Genomic DNA, 23,228 nt, shown 5'->3' on the forward strand with positions numbered 1-23,228 from the left:
TTTATGAGCGTATAACTTTGAAATATAAATAACAATTATCGCGTACAGGACGCAAGTACATTACTTAACCATAATTATTTGAATAAGTAAATGAATTCACTATATATATGTATATATTTTTTTTACATCGTCTTTTGAAAAATTGTAGACAAATATAAATAGTTTGTATTTTTTTTATTAAAAACATACTTTTTATTAATAATAATGATATTTTTTTGTGACATGGCTAACTTTCAAAGTTCTCTTCTCAAACCGTCATATTTCCAACACACAAATTTATTATTATTTAAAATAATAAAAATACGCATATAGTTTTATTCCACTTTTATTTTTTACCGGTGACCGGATTTTGTCGTGACCAATATTGTCAGACTAGTGCGGGGCTAAAAAAGTTTTTATGTTATATACAAATGCAAGCAGATATTATCCAAATAATTTAAGCAGTAAGTAACAACAACATTGAACATTTAAGTATTGTTTAAATGTAAGAGTATATAATGAGAACAGATGTAAAATTTATAATTTTATAACAATTTTCGTAGGCTTTCGAAGGAACCAGCGACCCCTGTTATGGTTTTCATTCAATTTAAATACATTTTTATTATAAAATTTCTTCTAATTATTATTTACTTTTTACTTTCCTACTCATAAATCCCAAACACAAAAAAATATTATACTAATTTATTTTAGGGAAATATTATGCATCGTAATAAAGGTCTGATTGGAAGCTAGTATCACTTTTATTATAGACAGATTTACTGTTCAACGATTTAAAACAAATGTAATAGCTGTTTTATTTTGTACATATGTGCTAAAATTTTATCTTTCCTCTGCAAAAATTAATTTACTAATATAACATGTTATGGCGCTTGCTTTAAGTAATTTGAATAAAAATAATAATAAAACCTGGAAACTCGCAAATGTATGCTAAAAATATTATTTATACAATTTTGTAGAATGTAGATATATTTATTAAAATGTAATTTTTCAGATTTATTGATTCTAAAAAATAAAAAAATGTTACATCATCGTAAGCGACATTTAAGTAAACCTTAAAAAATCTTGGTTTGTGTTCAACAATCATAATAAATTAACAAAATTTAGGTGGGTGGTAACATTCCCCGCCCATATTTGCAATTTTTGCATCCCATGAAGGCATAAAGTAGACATACATATTAAGAGGGGAGTCGTCACTCGGAAAACTTTTCATTAGAATATTATGTAACTTAATATTTGAAAACATGTAATATTTAAATGGGTAACATATCTTAGTATTTACATATCCACAACTTCTCAATTCTTACTGAACCTTTTATACATAGTAGGTACACATATTAAAACCTCTTATATACTGAGTATTTCTCTTATCAACCCGCAAAGTTTTCCTTTTTCCAAATGGTTCCTAAATTGCATTGTAACTTTATTCTTAAATTTAAAATTATAAACCAGGACGCAAAATAATCTAAAGGATAAATAAATTTTATTACTTATTCTTCTTCCGGTACCTTGTCAGGACCCCCCGACGTTGGCGATCACTGCAACGAAAACGTCTTTGTCCTGCGCTCCTCGGAACAAAACCTCAACTCCCATTTTTGGATGTACTCGCCATAGTGATTCCTGGGAAAAAATAAGAAGAGTTGTTTCGCTTTCTGGTGAATTTTTCTGTCGAGGTTACCTTCCCTTTGTTGATTAATGTTGGTTTGGAGGCGCCAGAAACTCGTATTTTATCCTCTCGTTATCTGCTGTGATTACACCATTATGAGTGTGATCCTATTTCCCAAGGTTCGCGATATAGACGCTGACGAGTTGAACTAGTCAGTAGAGTTACCGGTGTTATGCAACTAGGTGTTCGCAGCATTTTATAGAATCACACCATGCAGCAAGATGTGACTCACTGCGAACTGACAGTTCGAACCCCTTATATAAGTATAATGCTTGCAAGAGAAATATATAAAGAGTTTTTGCAAGAGTTTCTTTACTGTTTAATATGTCTTTAACAACGAGTGTATTTCCTGATATTTGGAAAATTTCTATAATAAGACCGATATTCAAATCTGGTGATAAATCTAACGTAACTAACTATAGACCCATTTCAATGATATCTCCTGTACCTAAACTATTCGAATCAATTATTACAAAAAAAATAACACCTATATTTAAAAATGTGCTGATTGAGGAGCAGCATGGATTTAGGACAGCCAAATCAACGACGACCAATTTGCTTTCTTTTACTGATACTATTTTTACAGCGTTCGAGAATAATCTTCAAGCTGATGTACTGTATACAGACTTCTCCAAGGCCTTTGACAAAGTTGATCACAACATTTTATGTGCTAAACTTCGTGCTGTAGGCATTAGAGATCCCTTTTTATCGTTTTTAAAATCCTACCTCTCACATAGAAAACAAAGTGTAAAAATCAATAACTTCATATCAAATAGCTTCCTAGTAACTTCTGGTGTACCACAGGGTGCCCACTTGGCCCCTCTTCTATTTAATCTGTTTGTTAATGATGCTGCTAATGTTTTTTCTTTTACAAAATTCTGGCTTTTTGCTGACGATAACAAGATACTTAAGCTAATTAAAAATATTGATGACTGTGTCAGACTCCAAGAAGACATAAATGCATTTCATACTTGGTGCAAAACTAATAACATGGAACTTAACATCGATAAATGCAAAATTATTTCATACCATAAATGTAAACATCCTTTTATTTTTGATTATAAACTTAATGGCCAAGTTCTTTCGATTGTCACCTCTATAAGAGATCTTGGAGTGATCCTAGATAATAAACTAACTTTTCTGGAACACTTTGATAATATAGTAAACAGATCCTTAAAAATTTTAGGCTTTATTAATAGAACTACGTCTGATTTCCAAAGTATGCTTACACTTAAAACACTTTATTGCTCTTTAGTTCGCCCTATTCTTGAATATGCATCTGTAATCTGGTCCCCTCATTATGCTGTTCATATCAAGCGCCTTGAATCAGTTCAACATCGTTTTATAAGAAAAATTGCATGGAAGATGGGATTGGAAAGAGGAGACTATTCATATTCTGATATGGAGAGGTTTTTAAGCATATCAAGTCTTGAAAAACGCAGATGCATTGCAGATATAATCTGCATGTATAAAATTATGAACTGTCTCATTGATGCCCCTGAAATTTTGCAAAAGATTCTTTTTAACGTTCCCACCCGTAGACTAAGAAATAATGAAATGCTTTTCCTCGGTCACTACAGGACCAATTATGGTGCACAGTCGCCTTTGCCCAGAATGATCAGGCGGGTGAACGATCATCAAGATCTTGATTATTATGGTGTAAGGATGTCTTTCTTTACAAATCAGCTAAAGAATCTGTATAGTTAGCCTATGCTTTTTACTTAATCTAAAAAATCTATCATCTGTCTTTGCTGCTTATTTCTGTTCCTTATATTTTTTTATTCCTTTGTAAAAATTTCTTTTAATTGTAATGTTTATAATGGACTTTGTCCGTAAATAAATAAATAAATAAATAAATAAAAAAATAATATATAGAAGGGCCTACCATCAAATTATATGTGGCTTTTCACTTAAATTTTATAAAACAAAGCGACGCCGACGCCCATCGTTTAAACAATTTAAAAATGAAATAATATTGTGTCTTTATAAAGTTCTGATTAGAATATATTTAGTATGGGCGGCCTCCGTGGTGTAGAGGTTAAGGTGCTTGAATTACACACGGAAGGTTCCGGGTTCGATTCCCAGTGAGAACACAAAAAAATTAAATGTGATTTTTCTCAAGCCTGGGTATTCTGTGATGTAATTCACCACTATAATTGAATGTCCTGGCCTTTTGTGGTGCGAAAAAAAAAACTGAAAATTACAAAGTCAATGTGGTGCTTCAAACAATACTAAATAATTTACAAAAGAAGAACACCTCCCTTTTAGTTACATAATATCTATTCATTGAAACTTGTGACTTTTAAACAGATTAATGAATAACGTAAAGACGTGTCTGTTCAAAATATATAATAGTGAAAACGAAACGAAATATTAGACAGATATAATGATTATGTATTAATATTTTTATTGTTATATTAATATTACAGAACAAATTTACTGTTTCACAAAATTCAAAAATATATTTGTTATAGATGTTTCACCTTATAAATGCTTGAGTTTTTTACTACATCTGTAATTTTTTAATATATATTTATATAACTTGTCAAGTACTTAAATAAATTTGAATGATTTTCATTTATTTTATTTAATTTGGTATAGTCGTTTTTTTTAACTTAAACATCCCTCTTAAACCTCTGACTTAAGTGACCTATGATCAATAGTGCGTGTGGTCGAAAACTTTGACAAATCTCATTATCCTAGCCCTACCCCTCCTGCCATTTCGAGTTATCGCTTTTCATCATTTTAATTACAGTATTCTGTGAATTGCGATTATTTTCGTTTTGCGGATGTACCAAGCCTGGCTATGCGGGCAGATGTCAAGGCTCCATGTTACTCAAGGCTCAAGGCCGGCACTAATTAGTTGCCCAAACACAAAAGGATTCATATGTATGGGAAAATGATCCCGAATTATTAATGTGCGACATCAAATTCTTGTGGAAAAAAAGTTAACTTATCAATCGTAATGAAGGTAACAGTAAATTAATATTTGATTTATTCAATGTTATAACTTATTTTTATCAAAATGGAAATAAATCATTAAGTAAATTGAAAATTCTAAATAATACCTTGATAAAAGAACACATGTTGCTCCGAAAGCGGTCGATAATTTATTTTTCAAAATAGGTGATTTGTGTTTTTATTTTAATTGCAATGAATAACCCATAGAATTAAGAATAGTCCAGATAGCGCATACGCACATCAAACAGAAGGCGACTCAACTACTCATAAATGAGTAGGTTTACGTTTTGACCCATTAGTTTCTTTGTAGACGTCGCTTAGTACCCAACTCCTGATTCGAATTTAACTATGCCGTGTTGTGTCCTTTTAAAGTGTAGAAATACTGCTAGGATCTTAAAGAAACAAGATGCAATCACATTTCATGTGTAATTATCAATTGAATGTGTTTGTCACAAATGCATTACGTAAAAATTGAATTATTTTTCCATCAGTCAGATTGTCGAAGAAACAAAATGGAAATTTCGTTTGTGTTGCCAGGGTAGTAAATTTTTTTACCCTACTTTGCTCATATAATAAGAGAAATAATGAAAATTGAACCTCGGATTAAATAACGCCGTGGTGGACATTTGGCCGAAATTATCTTAACATAAAATATTGTTTAACATGATATAAAAATATCCGTTTTATGTAAAATAAAATGTGTTTTATATTTTAAGTTCAAAGTTTATTAATTCAATTACTTTTATTAAATGACCCTTTACTTATCTACTCTGTTGTGTCAATCCATGTTTCCGAGTGCACAATAAAATTTTAGAAAAATTAACAAATCGTTTTTTTTTTACCTTACATTTGTGTTATGGTTATATTCTTCGTGATTTGGCAATATTACTCGGTGACTTCAAGTATACGCGCGGCGAAAGTGTGTCTAAATGGGGGAATTATTGGACACAGTCCGATGTATTAAAATATGTTTCTACGCTCCTTCTGGACTATTCTTAATTCTATGGAGTAACCACAAAGTTATTGTGGTAGTGATTCAAATATAAACTTCATGTACGTCATTTATTCGCTGTGGTTAAAACAAATAGCTCAAAACAAAATGTTTTTATTTTTATTATAAAGAATAACCACAAAATTATTACTTTAAATATATACATATGATGTAATTCATTTATTTATTGTGGATAAAATAATTTGTTAAAAGTAAAGCGTTTTTATTTTTTAAATCATTAATAACCTCAAATTTAGTACTTCAAATATAAATTTTATAGAACTCTTTTATTTGTTTTTTTTTTAAACCAGCCGTTACAAAATAAAATAAACATTAGCCTCGTAACATCACATTAACATCGTAACGCCATTTACAGTTTTCTGTATACAAATACTTAAATGAACTATTAAATAAATGAACTTCAAAAAAAACAAACTATATAAATGAAATACATGAAATCAAATACCCCAGTGAAAAATTTATAGAACCGTTATCATTGGCAGAAATTGAAAATCGAGGTTTTACATTGCATTAAGTCATGAAAACAAGTTCCGAGATAATCGCATTTAAAGCATTTTTATCCTTTCAACGCATTATTTCTACCACATTTTTTTAAAGCTTTGAAAGAGTAATCTTTATTCTAAGCATAGCATAAAATTTGAAATCAACATCCTGCACTTATGGTTAAAAATATTTTTATTATAAAGACTGCTGACTTAATGCATTCTGTCAGTATGCTTTAAGGCTGTAAGGGACAAAATGTAAATTGATCAAGGGAGTGAAAATTAATTCAAAAATAAATCGTGTTTCTTATTTTTGACCATATTTTAATTCTAATAATGTATCATTTTGTTTGTACCTTAGAGTATTATACTCTAAGGCATTGTTTTTCAACCTGTGTGTCGCGACCCCCTGGGGGGTCGCGGAGCCTCTGTAGGGGGGTCGCGAGAGGTCGAGAAAACTTCTGTTGATGGATAAAGCAATGCATCCAACAAGCGTTTGGCATTTGTTCTTCTGAAAGAACAGATGATAGACTGATCTAGCAACAAATCCACTCTTCGCACCAGTCATGGCTTTTGCTCCGTCACTACAAATAGCAATGCATTTTTGTGCCCAATCGATATTCATATCTTGCGTAGCTTCAAGGAACATGTCATGCAAGCATTTTACACTGTCATATGTCACTGTATGCATTTCGAATTTCCGCTGACAACATACCTCTATATATTATGTTTTGAACTGGATGGTGGTCTCATTGTAAGTGTTGCGGTCTCACGGGTCAGAAGTCCAAGGTTTGAACCCCACTCAATCTCAACTTGAATTCCATTTGTAACATTGATTTATTTACAATTCATTTGAAAACAGACAAATGACCTAATTTTTCCCAAAACTTTTAGACATTCTCGAAGTAATGTTTATTATAATCAAACCCTTATCCGCATCCGGTGATGCATAGGGTATTGCTATGTCAAATTGCAGCGTATCTTGATCATCTGTTACAGGAAAGTAGGGTGATCAATGGTAGGCTTCGGTGCCAGGCTCAGAGACAATGAAATACTTGTAAATATAAAACCACCTTTTTTTATTAATTTACAATTTTAAAAAACCCGTTAGGGTTACATTAGAAATGTTATATTGTCTAGTCATTTTATGTCTCGTCTAGTCTAGTTAGTTCAGTCATCATTTGCTTTTTCAGATTGATTTTAAATTTGTCTCCAGTAAAAGTTTTCAAGTAGTAAGGTAAGTCGTTGTAGTGTTTAAGTCCATTATGTAGTATTTTTGACTGTCCTGTGTTTGTCTTTGCTTTTTCAATATGATAGTGTTGTTGTTGTCTGGTGTTATATTTGTGTATGTCAGCATTTTTGGCTAGTATTCTGTCGTCGTCTTGTATGTTTCCCAGTGTTATTTTGTGCACAATTTTTAAGGTCTCAATTTTAGTCAAGTAGTTTATGTCAAACTGGTGTGTTTTTTTGTACAGTTCAGTCGTAGAGGTCAAGTAGAGTAGGTATGTTAGTTTAAGAATTTTATTTTGTTGTCTTTGTATTCTTGTTATGTCTGTCTTGTTACCAGTTCCCCAGAAGGCGATCATAAAACTCAATTTGCTTTTGACATAGGCTTCGTACATCATCATTTTTTTCCTTTCTTGGTATAAAATCTTCAATTTTGTAGAAGAGGCTATGTAGTGATGCCATTACTTTAGTGAGTCCGTCTATGTGTTTTGTCCATTTTAATTGTCTGTTCATTGTGAGTCCTAGGTAAGTCACATGTTCTAGTTCTTTGAGAGTTTCGTTGTTTATTTTTATGATCATGTTATGGTTCTTCTTTTGTGTTTCGAAATGTATTATATTGCATTTCTTGGCATTTAGTGTTAAAAAGTTTTTGTTTGTCCATTCTAATAGTTTTTGCACGTCATTGTTGATGGTTTTAGTCGTTTCAATGTCATTTTTGTTTTCATATAAAATTCCTAAGTCGTCGCATAGATTGTTTTTTTCCCATTATGTCACTGTGTATTATGTCGTTAGTGTATATTATATAAAATAATGGTCCTAATATTGATCCCTGAGGTACTCCGAATTGCATTGTTGTTATTTCACTTTTGTGTTCTTCAATTTTCGTAAACTGTTTTCTTCCTTGTAGATAGTTTTGAAATATTTTGAGAGCTTGTCCCTTAACTCCTGTATGTTGTAGTTTATCTAGAAGGGTATTTATGTGGACTGTGTCAAATGCCTTCTTGACGTCAAGTATGAGTGCAGTCACTGTATTTCCTTTATCAATTTTGGTTTGTATAAAGTTGCAAACTGATGTCATTGCTGTGGAGGTACCCTTTCTTTTTTGAAATCCATGTTGGTCTTTTGCAATAAAATTAAGGTTTTCGAGGTGTTGGTATAATCGATTGAAAATGAATATTTGAAATCAACCTTCCCAGAAATCGAACCCGGGACCTCAAGCGCGGTAGGTGAACACACCAACCACTACACTACGAGGCGAAACTTTCTCTACTCAATTTTATTTTTCTCGAGTTATTTATTTATTAACGGACATTGTCCATGTATACAATTTATAGGGTCTAAATATTACAATAAAAGAATAGTTTAAAACATTTGAGTTTCACCTAAGAGCAGCTATCGAGTCAAAAACACTATTATATTACACTTACTGAACTGTATTTTTCATCCGCTCGGACTTAAAAGTATTGTTAGGTACCGATTAAACTTTAGGCCTTGATTTTCTTGTGCCCTGTTTATTGGTCTTCGAGTTAGTTTAGCAAATTGGCCAAATTGTGAAATCCTCCATTGTAATCGACTAATGATATCCATTATATGAGGCGAAACAATAATATCGGTGTGTTTTCCTAGCTCCGCGCTGCATTGCTACAGGTGCGGGCGCAGTTACGACACTTGCCCTTTGGGCGCACATTAGGTTAAGGCCGCTTTTCTGTTTTCACCCCAACTGAGAGCCTGATTACGGAACGTGATAACCAAAATGATCGAATTAGCAATGCGAATAAAAGTAAGAGACGCAGACTGAATTTTTCCTTCCGCAGTCCGCAAGTTCTACGTTTCATTAGCTTGGCTATTTTTATTGTTTTATTTGAATTAATAACCGTACCTCAGAGGCAGACGGATGCAAATCTAAACGTCAAATGTCCAACCAAAGCCTAAAGAATCTACTTTCTGTAAGTAATTTCTAAAAATTTATGGCATTAATTTGTATTTTCAGTATCTTAAAACATTGGTTCTTTCATTATAAGACTTAAATTTCTTCAAAATCAATGAACATGATCATAAACTGGATACGAAAATCGAAATGTCATTTCATCGAATTCTGGATTTGCATCCGTCTGCCTCTGAGGCACAAATATAGTATATCGCCTGTTGAGAATCATGGTGGCGAAACTCCAAAAATTCTATTTTCGACTACCAAATGGTCCAGATGGCACAAAAATAGTGTTTTTTTACGTATGATAGTGGCGAAAGTATAATATAATAAATGAAGAAAATAAAACACAATTATCAAAATGGGAAGTTACTTGCCTTATTTTCTCCTTATTATAAATTTTGGACTTACTACAGGGCCACTATGAACAGGCGATATTATATTTATTTTTTTAATTTTATTTATTGAAAAAAAAATTGACAATATAAGTATAAAATTACAAATGGTTTCTGCATACATAATTTATAATAACGTTTCTACCTCTCTAATGGAGTGAAAACTTTCAGTTTACCTTTTATTTTTATTTTTACGTAGGTATATAATATAATTTTAGCGATGGTTTTTTGGGCAAAAATAACTGTACGTAAATTTGTATTGTAATCTCCTCCCCAGCCTATGATTCCATACTGCAGAATAGGCTGTAAAATTGCTTAGCAATACTGTATTTTTTAGAAGGAGATTTTTTTCAATATAACAAATATGTAAATTAGTTTTCTAACTCTTTTTACTATGGCATTTATTTGTAATTTTCATTTCATATTACTTTTTAATATTTTCTGTTACTACTTACATTTTGTTGTACAATTTTCATCATCATAATCATAAATCTATCCCCACCCAGTTGTGCATAGGGCACTGCATCGTATCTGGAGCATTTGCGTTACATAAAAATATATATATATTACGATTATTTACTATTTAAAAACAAAATAAAAGCGAAGTCTGGATTTCTAGAGTAGTATTAAACATTTATTTGACCGAATTTGATATTTTTGGTTTCTGTATTGTGCACCTTTGTTTAAAACATTAAAATGATCGATTAATTTATCACGTTCCGTGGTAAGGTCCATACATCGCAGTCACCACGCCGAGAAAATTGTTTACGTTTCATCACCGTTTCCCGCCAACAGCGGTCTTTGTAATGTCAACACAACACAGAATTCAATGCATATCTTAGCCATGGTGATTAGAATGGCTAAGAATAGGATTAACGAATAATCAACTTTCCGCCAATAATCATACTCGTATTCACCTTAAAATACATATATAATTACATTACACCCTACACTTGTTCCCGAACGTGTTGACGCCTCGCAATGAGGAAGTTCAGTGGTTTTTTTATGTTTTTTAACAGTCTATTAAACGAAGCTATTTTAAAAAATTATATATATAAGTTTTATCAGGGCCATGATTTTTAAAAGCTTTGTATTTCTGAAATTACTTTGCATGTGACGTCTTAAGTTATCTTCCGCTTCTTCTTGGTCAGTTCTGCCGATTGGTCGGTTGACAATAAGTAAACCGAAAATCTTTCACAACTCTCTTATCATTGGTTGATTATTATTTTTATTTTATTGCACCACAACAGGCCAGGAGGCCCAATTACAGTGGTGAATTACATCACAGAATACCCAGACTTGAGAAAAAATACATTTAATTTTTTTGTTGTCACCGGGAATCGAACCCGGAACCTTCCGCGTGTGAGTCAAGCGTCTTGACCACTGCACCACGGAGGCCGCCATTCATATTGACGTCGCTCAAAGTAGTTCGTTTTTATAAAAATATTTTTTATAATTTTTTTCGTACATTTTCAAGAAACTGAGCCGTATAGTTTATGCTGAAATTTTTGTAAGAAAAAAATCATTGTATCCAATTTCCCGTAGGGCTGAAGTTCCTCATTAATTGCATGTTCAAAAATTATGATATCAACTATTTTTTACGATATGATTTTAAAAAATACACTATTTGTTTAAAATATACTCGTACAGTTAAACTTTAACCCTTAAAACTGCGCACTATCATCATAATAATACTCTTTAAATTTTTTTTTGGATAAATAACCTAATTTTATTATTTTGAAATTTTTTGTAGTACGAGAGCCTTTTTTACAATCATGATTATTCAACTTATTAAAAGATTATTCTTTCTTCTCTGTCGTTTCTCGGTTCTGAGGGTTGTGATTATTGGTAGTCTCACCAGTTATTCCATTGACAAAGCGTCTCCACTCTTCACGGCTCTGCGCCCTCTCCACAGCTCCATATAGGGTCGCCCGTGAAGTTGTTTTCACCTGGTCGATCCATCGAGTTGCAGCTCTGCCTCTCCTTCTTCGTCCTGGCACACTGCCTGTGATTATTATTTTCTCCAGATTTTCTGGGTCACGTCTGGCTATGTAACCGAAGAACTGCAGCATACATTGGCAGCATATGGCCGATAGGCGAACTTTTATGTTGAGTTCTTCCAGTATAGAGACATTTGTTCTTCTGGCTGTCCGTGGTATTCTCAGCATTCGACGCCAACACCACATCTCGAAGGCATCTTTTCTCTCCTGCTCACGTGCTTTAATTGTCCACGTTTCTGTGCCACACAAGCGTACGCACTATGAATATTTTAGTTTTTTTCGAGATGCCCCGATCTTGCCAAATTTTGGTCGTCAATTATTAAAAGATATCCAGATACAAATTAATTATAAAAAATAGTTAAATATTTACAACTGCACGCTTTACACTGATATTTTTCTTATATTTGGTGTGATTTCAAGTGGTATTGCATACTATTTACTATGCCGAATACAATACAATAGTTTTTTTTTCAAATCAGTTTGGTAGCTTATCTGACAGCAATTTAAAAATCCCTCTAAAAGAAACACATGGTTATTTCAATTTCTGTTTTTAAGGCATTTTATTAAATAATAACCCGGGTTTAAATTTGTATGTATTGTGTACTTACCCTTTCATATCAAATGTATAAAAACAGATTCCCATTAAAAAGGATATTCAACTAACCTTGGCGTGATCGCGTGGATTCTCTTCTTTAGGTTAATACACGATGTAACAAAAGTCGTACTTTTTTTCCAAGCTTGACTTCATGAATAAATGTACATTTTGAATAACTCAAGCGTTGTAAATTTATAGGTAATGTAAAATAAAATCAATTTACCAACATATTATTAATACATTTTGAACTTAAGTTGGCACGCTCACATTAAACGCAAATTATAATAAAATATCTACAACTGATTTTTGAGCCGTGGGGTACACTAACGACATTTAGATGGATAATACATATTATGTGAAAATGAATACCTATATGTTTACGTTAAATCAACATTATAGCTAAAATCGAATTATAATAAATATGTTATCAACCTTGTTCTTCATTTGTAGCTTCATAATGGTATGTAAATCAGAATCGTACACGGTTTCATATTACTTTTAAAATCAACTGTAAATCTATTTAGTACAATTTGAGTTATAATTTTTATTACTATTATTTTATTTTTTTAATGGTTTGTGTTGATATAATATTCTATTGCATATTTTTAATATAAAATTTCATATTTGAAGCACCTAGCTTGTGGTTATTAATTATATAATTAAATTGAAAATAAAAACTCTTTTTCAAAAGATACTAAATCTACTTTATATTTAAAGATTTATAATCTTTAGTATTTAATAGACACTGTTATAAATAAAATAAAATAATATGTAGGATAATATTAATTACCATACTAAACTTTGATAGGGAAGCTTGTGTAGTTTTTAAAAAATTTATTTATTGGGGATATCAACAATAATACAGTTTAAAAAATATAAAACAAACAAAATATACAATAAACAAAATATACAGAGAACAAAACCAATGACAGATATCCACAGAAATATATAAATCGGTTTCTTTGGGTGTGTAAATATTTTTAGGGGATTGGTTTTCAGGGTGAGTGTTTGTATGAATGCGTAAGTGCGCGAGGGTGAGGGTGAGTGGGTGTTATAATTGTATAAGGGTGTACACGTGTGTGTATACTATTACACCAGTGTCAAAAAGATATGAAATATGATATATAAAATATAGCGAAAACGAAATGTTTATATTTTTATTGTCATAAAATATTTGCGTTCTTATGATTTACCAAAATATTTCAATTTTTAGGAGTAATTTATAACGATTTGTAATGTGAATCAACTTGTGATAGAGCGGGGTTCGAATCTCAGACCTCTGATCATGGGACTACAACCCGGTTCAAATTTGTATCGATTATCAACTACCCACGAGAAGCTAACGCGCTACCAACAATGTAGCTTACGCGCTACCGGCGTCGTGTTGTGGTTCCGCTGAAGTCACTAACGCACACGTCCCGATCCACTGGTTGTAAGGCAGCGGAGGCTAGGCGATCTTGTTAAACTCGTCAGGGCCGGAGATGTCCTCAGAAGGGCCTCTTACTTCGGGTTGAAGTTGCCGGTTCGCCGTGGTCAGGAATCCGTAGGGAGAGAAGTCCAAAATCCAAGTCCAGGGTGAAGCGAAGGTGTCAAGCGAAGTGAAGTAGAATCGAGTAGAAAACCGGGTCGGGGAGCAGCGAGTAGAGATGAGTAAAAGCCAAACATCAGAGAAGAAGTACCCACTCTCAAACTGCACATTTTCTCTCTCGATGCAACTGAATTGGTTTATTAAAATACATATTAAGCATTTTTAAATAATTTTCTCACAATTTTTTTTGTAACATTTAGTTTTGAAATCTGCTCGTATCTCTTTGAAATTAAAAAATTAAAATATAAGATTTAAAAACTCATTTTTTATCATCAAATGTGCCAATCGGGTTTTTTCATTTTCTGCTAATTCGCTACCTACATTACTCACGAGTTCTTATTGATGTTTTGAATAGAAACTAATTCTTTATTATGCAAATACAAAAGAAATCTTCTCCCGCATGAAGGTGGGTACTATTTTGACGTCGTTATTATTTATTTCGAGATCCGGGTAGACACTCGCCCTAGGGATTCAAGTCGTTGTCTATTCAACGTTTTTTAGCTATCTTTATAAGAGTATGAGTTCAAGGCATTAATCGTTTTAAAATTACCCCTCTTAAATATTTATTGAATAAAAATATACAAAAACTGAATGCTTATTATGTAAGACTTATAGAATAAAAAAAAACAAGTTATGAAAATAAAAACTGTTGTTGTGTAAAGTGACTACTTAAAGCACCCAATGACAGGTCATAATCCCTGTTTATGCATAGACATCCATATTCTTTTCTCAAAAATGTTTTTCTCTCTCGGTTGCAAAAAAAAATCAATCTTGATAACTCATAGGGAATAGAGCCCAGCCTTGTCTACAAACATCTGGACACAGGTACTTAAAATATTGACAATTTTTTTTTATTATTAGTCTGTTGTGTCATGTGTTGTTTCTTGTTTGTAAATGTATGCGTGTTGTTTATCGTTATTGCACTACACACACCACATTTCACATACCACACTCTAAACACAAAACAATCGCATGCATATCGAAAACTCGCGTTTAAAAAATAATCTCTATAATTGAAAACAATTTCATTTAAATAACTTAAATTTATCAATTTCTGCCAGTATCGACGTATTTTGAAAAATAATAATTAATTAAAATATTTCTATATTTATTTTGATTTTCACATACAGGAATTGATTATTTACCGCAACGTGTCGGTTCCTTAGAACAGGCATTGCCCATATAGGAACCGATAGATACGTACAAATATCTTGCAATACAACACCACTTCATCTGTTTGATCTTTTCTCGCCATGACATGATAGCAAACAGCTTTGTAAATGTATGTTCATGGTTGTGTTTTCTAAATAAATTAATTATGAAAATAATAACATAGCACTGTGTGCACAAAATTAACTATAAAATAAATTAACACAAACATAAATAATATCATCTGGATTCTCATTACAGACTGTTCCTTTTAAAAATTTGTGTTGCGTATTGTGCTGTGTACGTAATTGGTGTTTTGTATTTTTTGTAATAATTTTTATATAGCATATCGATAAACTACATCCAGGCTGTATTTCAAAATTATTCCAGCACAGATTGTTGGCAAGCGGTATGGTGCATATACCAGTATATATTTGTATTTTATTTTATGAAACATATAACAAAAAGACACATAAAAATAAACGAGATATAAAATGTCATTAATTTATGCTCAAATATTTTACATACCCTATTTAAAATTTAAAAAATTGAACGATTTTTTTATTGAAACCAATCGACAGGTGATTGAATGAACGTAGTTATGCAGAAAACAGCAAGCCATAGAAAGAGTTGGAATGTTTTTGACTTTACTTAGACAAATGATAAATAATGAATACATTAGTTTTTTTAAATTACAAACAAGAATCTAATTATGTATTTGACCAGTTTAAATGATTTTAAAAGTACCGTAAGATTCTTGCAGTCCTGCGGGTCTTTTCTGCAAATTGAGAAATGTCGTTTTTGTGGTCGACACTGTTTTCAGAAGGTGATTATTATAGTTTTTGTGGTCGACACTGTTTTCAGAAGGTGATTATTATAGTATTTGTGGTCGACACTGTTTTCAGAAGGATTATAGTTTTTGTGGTCGACACTGTTTTCAGAAGGTGATTATTATAGTTTTTGTGGTCGACACTGTTTTCAGAAGGGGATTATTATAGTTTTTTGTATCAAAGCGGTCTGGCTGTTTTTAGCCAAACATAGAATAAACCTTATTTCACCCGATAACACCAATATCTCATTTTTTCAAAATTGCGGACTGGCTACTTTCTGCAAAACTACGTTCATATAAACCCTTATGGATTGATATAAACGGTTCATTTTTTTATTTACATTTAAGTCAAGATTGAAATGTCACTATCTTAATATTTAAATTGTTCCTTTATCCTTCTTCTTTCCTTCCCATCCCCTCTTCTATCTTCGTAGTATAGTGTAAATTTTTACATATATATATATTTTTTTATTCTGTTAATCCTTGTTTTTAATTTTTGTATAAAATTGTAAGATTCAATATGTCCATGTATTTATATTTTTTTCTAACTGAACGGTTTGGGTAGGTAGGAAGAAATTGCCTTAAGGCAATATACCCGCCCTTATAATATGTATATTTATTGTATATGTATATAAAGTGTCAAATAAATAAATATTTTAAGATATACAAAGTGTGTTCAAAACAACATTATGTTGCATATTGTAAACGACTACATATAACGACAAAACACACTAATAAATAATTCTATAATAAACCAATAATAGTTGCATCGCATTGTCCCTGCAGGAGCGCTACAGTCGGCTGTGCGGCGGGAGGCGCGCCGTGGAGAGCGCGCTGCACCGCCACCTGACCGAGCACCTGAACGCGGAGGCGGCGCTGGGCACGCTGGCCGACCTGCTGCAGGCCATGGACTGGATCCGCTGCAGCTTCCTGTACGTGCGCGCCGTGCGCCACCCCGCGCACTACGGCTACCCGCCGCACACGCCACGGGCCACCGTGGAGAAGCGGCTGGAGCGTGAGTCAACTAACTCATAAAAGGATGTCGGTCTGACTTTTCTTCATACAAACGTATTCCCATATTTTCTCTCCGAATAGCACTAGGGCGATATCCACCATCGGCGTCTCTCTGTCGTTTGTTTTTTTTTTTTTTTAATAAATCACCTTTGTTACAAGCTGGGACCATCCAAAAACCCTTAAAAGCGCCTAGTTTTATATGCCGTCTTAAAAATATGATAACTATTTAAAAAGGTGCTGACAAAGAAAATTTCTTTCTGATTAGTTTAGTTTCTATTTAGTTTTGAGGTATGGAAAAAGAGAATACGAGACCTGGATGTTGTCGATTTTAGCTAGGCAAAATCAATCCAACATGTAGTTGTTTTTTTCGCAAAATATTTGGGGAGGCATCTGCGAGAGAAGACAGAAAAACAATTTATATATTTAATTACCTATTCATCGAACCGCAACGCAAACCGCCGCATATTGTATTTGTACGTATTATTTGTGTATTCATTATGTTATTTAGTTCCCATAAAAAAACTACTAACAAAAACATTCAAATCTATTGTATCACTCCTTATTTGACGATCTACAAATAAAATAGACGTAGAAATAATTTTGTTCTCCTAGCTTGTTCTAGGCCCGGTGCGTCTGTGCGGTCTGTGCGGCCCGGTAAAATAACTTAGGGTAGATTGATTTTTATCGTATTACAATTGACTTTTAAATTATTTTATTTATTGAATGGCAGGTAAACACTCTAACCAGTACACCATGAAGCCGACTAATCTCTACTCTATTTAATTTTGCAAAAAAATACCTGCGAGGATAAACAAAGTAAATAAAACGAAAAAAAACAAATAACTACCCTGCATTTTATTTACATAGTGCCCTATGCACCACTCCGTGTGAATTATTTGATTTGTAGAAGGCCTTATTTTTTTGCACCACAACAGGCTAGGAGGCCCAACAACTACAGTGATGAATTACAGCGCAGAATACCCAGGCTTGAGAAAAACCCTTTTTTATAACGATATTTTTATTTTGTCCAAATGTTTGCAGACAAAAAAAAGGATTTTGCCCCCTAGGGAGCTATTAAGATTAACAAATTAAAACAACTCTGTAAATCCATATTTCCTTCTCTCTAATATTCTCCTTCTCTGTTGTAATTTGTTAATCTTTTTTTGTGTTCTCTCCGGGAATCCAACCCGGAACCTTCCACGTGTGAGTCAAGCGTCTTAGCCTTTATACCACGGAGGCCGCTAATTTTGACGCTGATTTTAAATAAATAAATGATAACCAACTCTTATAAAGTCGTAGGGCTGAACTCGCGACCTTTGTGCCGGTGCGGTTAGTTTATTTCTGCTTTTTAATGTTTTGATTAGTAATTTCCATCACTTGTACTCTCTTTACGGGTCATGGTTTGGACCATGTTATGTTTCTTATGGTTCTCAGATTTATAGTCAGCTCACGAAAGGCAATTAAGTACTAAAAACTTTGCTGTAATTAATTGTTAGGGTTTTCGACACTCATCATTTTAATTGAACCGGGCACCCATCCATAAAGTAATTTGATCATCTTCCAAATAGACAAAGGTCAGAAATAATGATTAATGATTACGCATGTATTCAATTCAGTATATTATAAACCTTTATACCTTTTTAATAACATATTAAGGTTACACAAAAACAAACATGTTACATCCATTATTAAAAAAACACATTGAATTATTGTGAAAAAAGGTATTCGTAATTATTTGACGGGATTTAATTATAACTTGCGTAAAAAATATTTCAAATTACTTTTACGTCATCGTTTTTCTAGATGCCCGTGTAAGTACATTTAGGTGCCACTGTTAGAAGTAGGTTAGTACTATTTATTTATTATTTAACAATTTTCGTATTTATTTTTTATGTTAAAAATAATGCTCCCTAGTAATGAATGTCCCATGCCTAGATAATATTTTACATCATTTTGACACATATCCTAAATAGGTACATATTAAATAAAAGCGATTTACCTATCCTTAGGACAAAAATCTTTCGCATTTTATTAAAAGATGTTTATTTGGTAACTCTTTGACTAAAAACGTGTTCATGAATATTTCGACAGAGATGGTGAACCTCAACAATGTTTTGAATTTATCTAAATTTTTGGATTTTACCCCATAGGCAGTTATTAATTAACATAGGTTTTAAAAAGATTTCAAAAAATAAAAATCACTTACGAGATATTGCCGGCGCAACAACGATATTACAGCAAAGATGAAGAACATTCAATAAAGGTTTCAGCTCTGTAACCTCGCACATATCAGATTAGTTTTTTTTAAATAAAATTTTTCGATTTTATGATTTAGGTAAGTACCCAAATATTAAAATTTTAATGGCATTTTATTTTATTTTATTGGAAAGCCAACAGGCATTTATAAGATATATAATTGTATATTTCCTATAATTTTATAAATGTCTACATTTCATAAGGTCCAATTAGAGGCTTATACCTGTATGCAGAGACAAAACTTAAGGTGAGGAAAGTACATTCTAATCTCAAATGCAAAGAATAACCCGAAGGTGATGACAATAGAATGTACTTTCCTTACCTTAAGGTTTGTCTCTGCATACGGGTATTAGCCGTAAATAACTGTGTTAGTAAATGGGAAATAAGTTGTGGTTGAACGGGGTTCGAACGTCATACCTCCTCATCTATGTTACTAACAACGGGACCACAACCCAGGAGGAAACGTGGATGTTTAAACATGGTGAAACATAGCTAAATGTTATACAGTGTGTAAAGTGGCCACTTAAACCAGCAAACCACAGGTCGTAAGTCCTGTAAATACCTAGACTTCCATATCCCTTCTCTATCTCTGTTGCAATATATTAACATTCAGAATTCTGTATTGTTTGCGTTCAATATTCAGCATTCTACCTATGTTTGAACATCAATATTTCTTCAATTCTTCAATCTGTTAATTTTTGTAAATCAAAAGAAGTGAAACAATATGAATTACTACGTTATACTTGTTATAAAATTTTTAACACTCAAAATATTGAACAAAATATGTTGTGTTCCAAAGCCGTTCGGCGTTATTTGAGATGCTGTAGTAATTTCATATTTTGGTTTTGTTTTAGAAATGATATTTTGATTTTCTACAGAACTTTGCCTGAAGAATGTGAACGCACTAGCACGAGCTGGTCTCCTGACTATGAACTCCGACACCGCCATTACGTCCACGGAGGCGGGAGTACTTATGGCGACTTACTGTTTGGATTTTGAAACTATGAAACTCATACTTAAGGTGAGAATCCAACAATAACATGTCATCATCATTTCCATGGGTGAACCCAGTGCCGCAAAGGGCAATGCATTAGTACCTGTAAATGTAAATGTTTCAAATGTTTGTTTAGTATTCATGGTTAATTATAATGTGTTGATATTTGTTAATAATATCAACTTGTTGCCAAGGTTGCCAATGAATACGGAAATGGATATAGATATCTGGATGGTATCTTCAATTCTACCTAATTTCTTATTCCTGTTTGTTATATTTAAGGTACTTTTTATAAAATTTAATTTGTGGATGTCCAGATTAAAGGTACGGAGACTTTGAACGAGCTGCTGTGTATACTGAGTGGCTGCCACGAGTTCAGTGATATTTCTCTCCGGGCCGGGGAAAAGCGCTGCCTTAACCTTATCAACAGAAAACCAGGTGGACAGGGCCCGTCTTGTCGCTTTCCCCTTCCGGGCCGTATACAAACCAAGGAGATGAAAGTCAACTGGTAAGACCACTGGCCCTCATATATACAGAGGGTACTCATATTTTTCTTTAATTTAGGAATAACCCACTAAGCCTCAAAATAAAGAGGCTTGTCGGTGGGAAGGAAAAGATACAGAAGGATGTTTAATGACCTTAACACCCAGACCAGTTAGGAACCTTTTCCTTGCAGTTGCATTTGGTAGGAATCGAACCCGCTTAGGCCATCTAACCAACGGCGCCATGAAACCTTATTATACTCAAAGATGAGTTTTAGATAATTATGTTTCTCTGTGTGAGTTCATACTCGTTGCAGAAAAATAACAACAGTTATAACCCAAAACATTCTGTTTCTGGGCAGATAAAGAATGCAGTTCTGAGTGTGAAATAGAACCAGAACCCTTGACGAGTGATTTGGATGCGATGGCTGTAGTTGGCGCATTTGCCTACAACACTTCAGGTCTTAGGCTCAATTCCTGGCAGGGTGGATGTGGAATTTTCTTTTTTTTAAGGTGATTCTACGCTGTAATATTTCATTGTTTCTGAAGCGTAAGCGTCACCTATCCTCCTAGGTAAAAAAAAATATCAAGATACGTCGCAATTGGAATACCAATGCAGTGCCCTATTCACCACTGAGTGCCGATAGAGAAATTATAATGATGACAAAAATTTAAAATGGAATTTACCATGTATTAAAAATAAAAATATTTTAATAAAACTATTTTTTTTTTAAATCTACAACATCAAAATGCCAAGATTTAAGAAAACATAAGTATGATAAACATTCAGTTTTGCTAATACAAAACTATGTGCAGGGTTTGCAAAGTTATTCACAAATTACAACTTTGAAAATTGTGTTAGATAAAGATGTACTATATGAACCCTGAAAACCTTACGATTAACTGTATATTGAATGTTCTGTATTTTTATATTAAATAAATATTGTTACCATTCTTATCCATCAGCCTTATCCAAGCGGTGTTTGGTTGCCTTCCTATCCCTGACCCTTCCCTGAATCAAGAAGCTACTAAAGTTATGAGAACTGGAGAGCACTTATCTAAATGTAAGACTAATTATTATATAAGCAATAAAAAAAAACTAAATGCTTTGGAAACACAATTTTCGGACCAAAGTGTATACAATAGATGCGCAAATGTCAAATATGTGTGGAAAGTAAGGTTGAGATAAGCATGAAATGAAAGAATTGAGGAAGAAGTGCCACGTTTACTATAGTAATTTAATTTAGAAGTGGTCCCGTGGTAAATGTCGCAAACTCCGGATCGTGGTTATTTAGGACCAGAAGAAAATGGTCCCTAAATTTAAATATTTCAATATTTACCGAATTCATTTGACATTAAATGTAAATTGAAAGGATGCAAAAGGGTGAGAAACACACAGCACAGTCAAGTCAAACAAATCACAAAAGTAAACAATAGAATAATCAGCACGTATGCATTTAATAAAGCATATTACAAAATTGAGTACTATTTAACAATACGGATGTCTTCGCCATGGCTTCCTATAAGAGCGATGTTGTCATCTAGCGGCCGTCATGTAGCGATGGATGACATGATTCAAATGTTATCTATACAAACCAAATAGCGCAGATTTCCGAGAGAAAACATCAAACAGTGGTGCTATCATTAACAGGGTGGCAATGATGTCATATCGGTACAAACAGTTTTGGAACGGTATTTCTCTTGTTCCAGTGAACATTTTTGTGTCTGAAAATGATTACTAACGTAATTAGGACTATCAAAAATGACAAAATTTATATTAATTTTGTAAGAAAATCATGAAAATTGTGAAATTTGCACTAAACCTTGAAATTCACACTTTAATATTTTTGAACATTTCACTCTCCTCCAAACGGTAGTTTTCGACTTCCAATGACTCCTTGTCATATAATAACGGCTCCACTCTCTCTAAGTTGACATCTCTGGTCCCAATTAATACGGCCGTCCTGTTACACTCACCGCATCACTGCATATTATAGCCGCTAGATAATAGCACCGGTTTCTTAGGAAACCATTGCTAGTGTTAATCTAACTTACTTACTAGTTTGTTATTTTTTTAGGTTTATATTTAAATGAACTTTTTTATACCTATGGCTTTCAAATCAACAAATTATGTCTACTTTAAATAAAAATAAACTGAAACTGCAGGACGCATTTACTAAGTATTTATATTATGTGATGATGTTTTCTGTACTGTTTTAGGTATAGAAATGTACTTGACGAGGCCAAGTGCAAGGGCTGAAGGAAAGCAAGTGTTCCAAGCGGTCCTTAGTTCAGTAATATTGTCCAAATGTTTTGCCGCTCGCCTATGGGAGAATAGTTGCTTTATAGTTCGCCAACTGAGTGGAATAGGCCCCACCTTCTCATCGCTGCTTGTGACAGCAGGAAAGACATCATTCGAAAGCATCCAGCAAAGTAATCCGAGGGATCTTGAACGGGTAAATAAAGTCATTTACTTTTCAATAAATTAAAGTAAAATATTTACATGAAACTTTGATGTCATTTTTAAAATATGCACCTATTGATTTATTTATATTTTCCTGTGGTTTAAATGTAATCATTATTTTTATTTTCAATTTAAGTTCAGTCATTTATACAAACTTATATTTTTTAATTCTCACACTTTTGACAAAATT

General features: G+C 32.8%; 1 protein-coding gene across 1 annotated transcript in view; it reads left to right on the forward strand.

The window, feature by feature from the left end:
- The window catches only part of LOC148277753 (uncharacterized), an 81,162-nt gene that overhangs the window by 52,176 nt on the left and 5,758 nt on the right, over positions 1–23,228 (forward strand). The window contains exons 13-17 of the mRNA XM_088232447.1: positions 16,615–16,843; positions 19,977–20,119; positions 20,410–20,600; positions 21,541–21,638; positions 22,795–23,030. Coding sequence (XP_088088573.1) covers positions 16,615–16,843; positions 19,977–20,119; positions 20,410–20,600; positions 21,541–21,638; positions 22,795–23,030 — 897 coding nt within the window. The remainder of the gene's footprint in view (positions 1–16,614; positions 16,844–19,976; positions 20,120–20,409; positions 20,601–21,540; positions 21,639–22,794; positions 23,031–23,228) is intronic.

Source organism: Micrasema longulum, unplaced genomic scaffold, assembly GCF_059751315.1.
Source record: "Micrasema longulum isolate JH-2025_06_02 unplaced genomic scaffold, ASM5975131v1 h1tg000986l, whole genome shotgun sequence".
NCBI lineage: Eukaryota > Metazoa > Arthropoda > Insecta > Trichoptera > Brachycentridae > Micrasema > Micrasema longulum.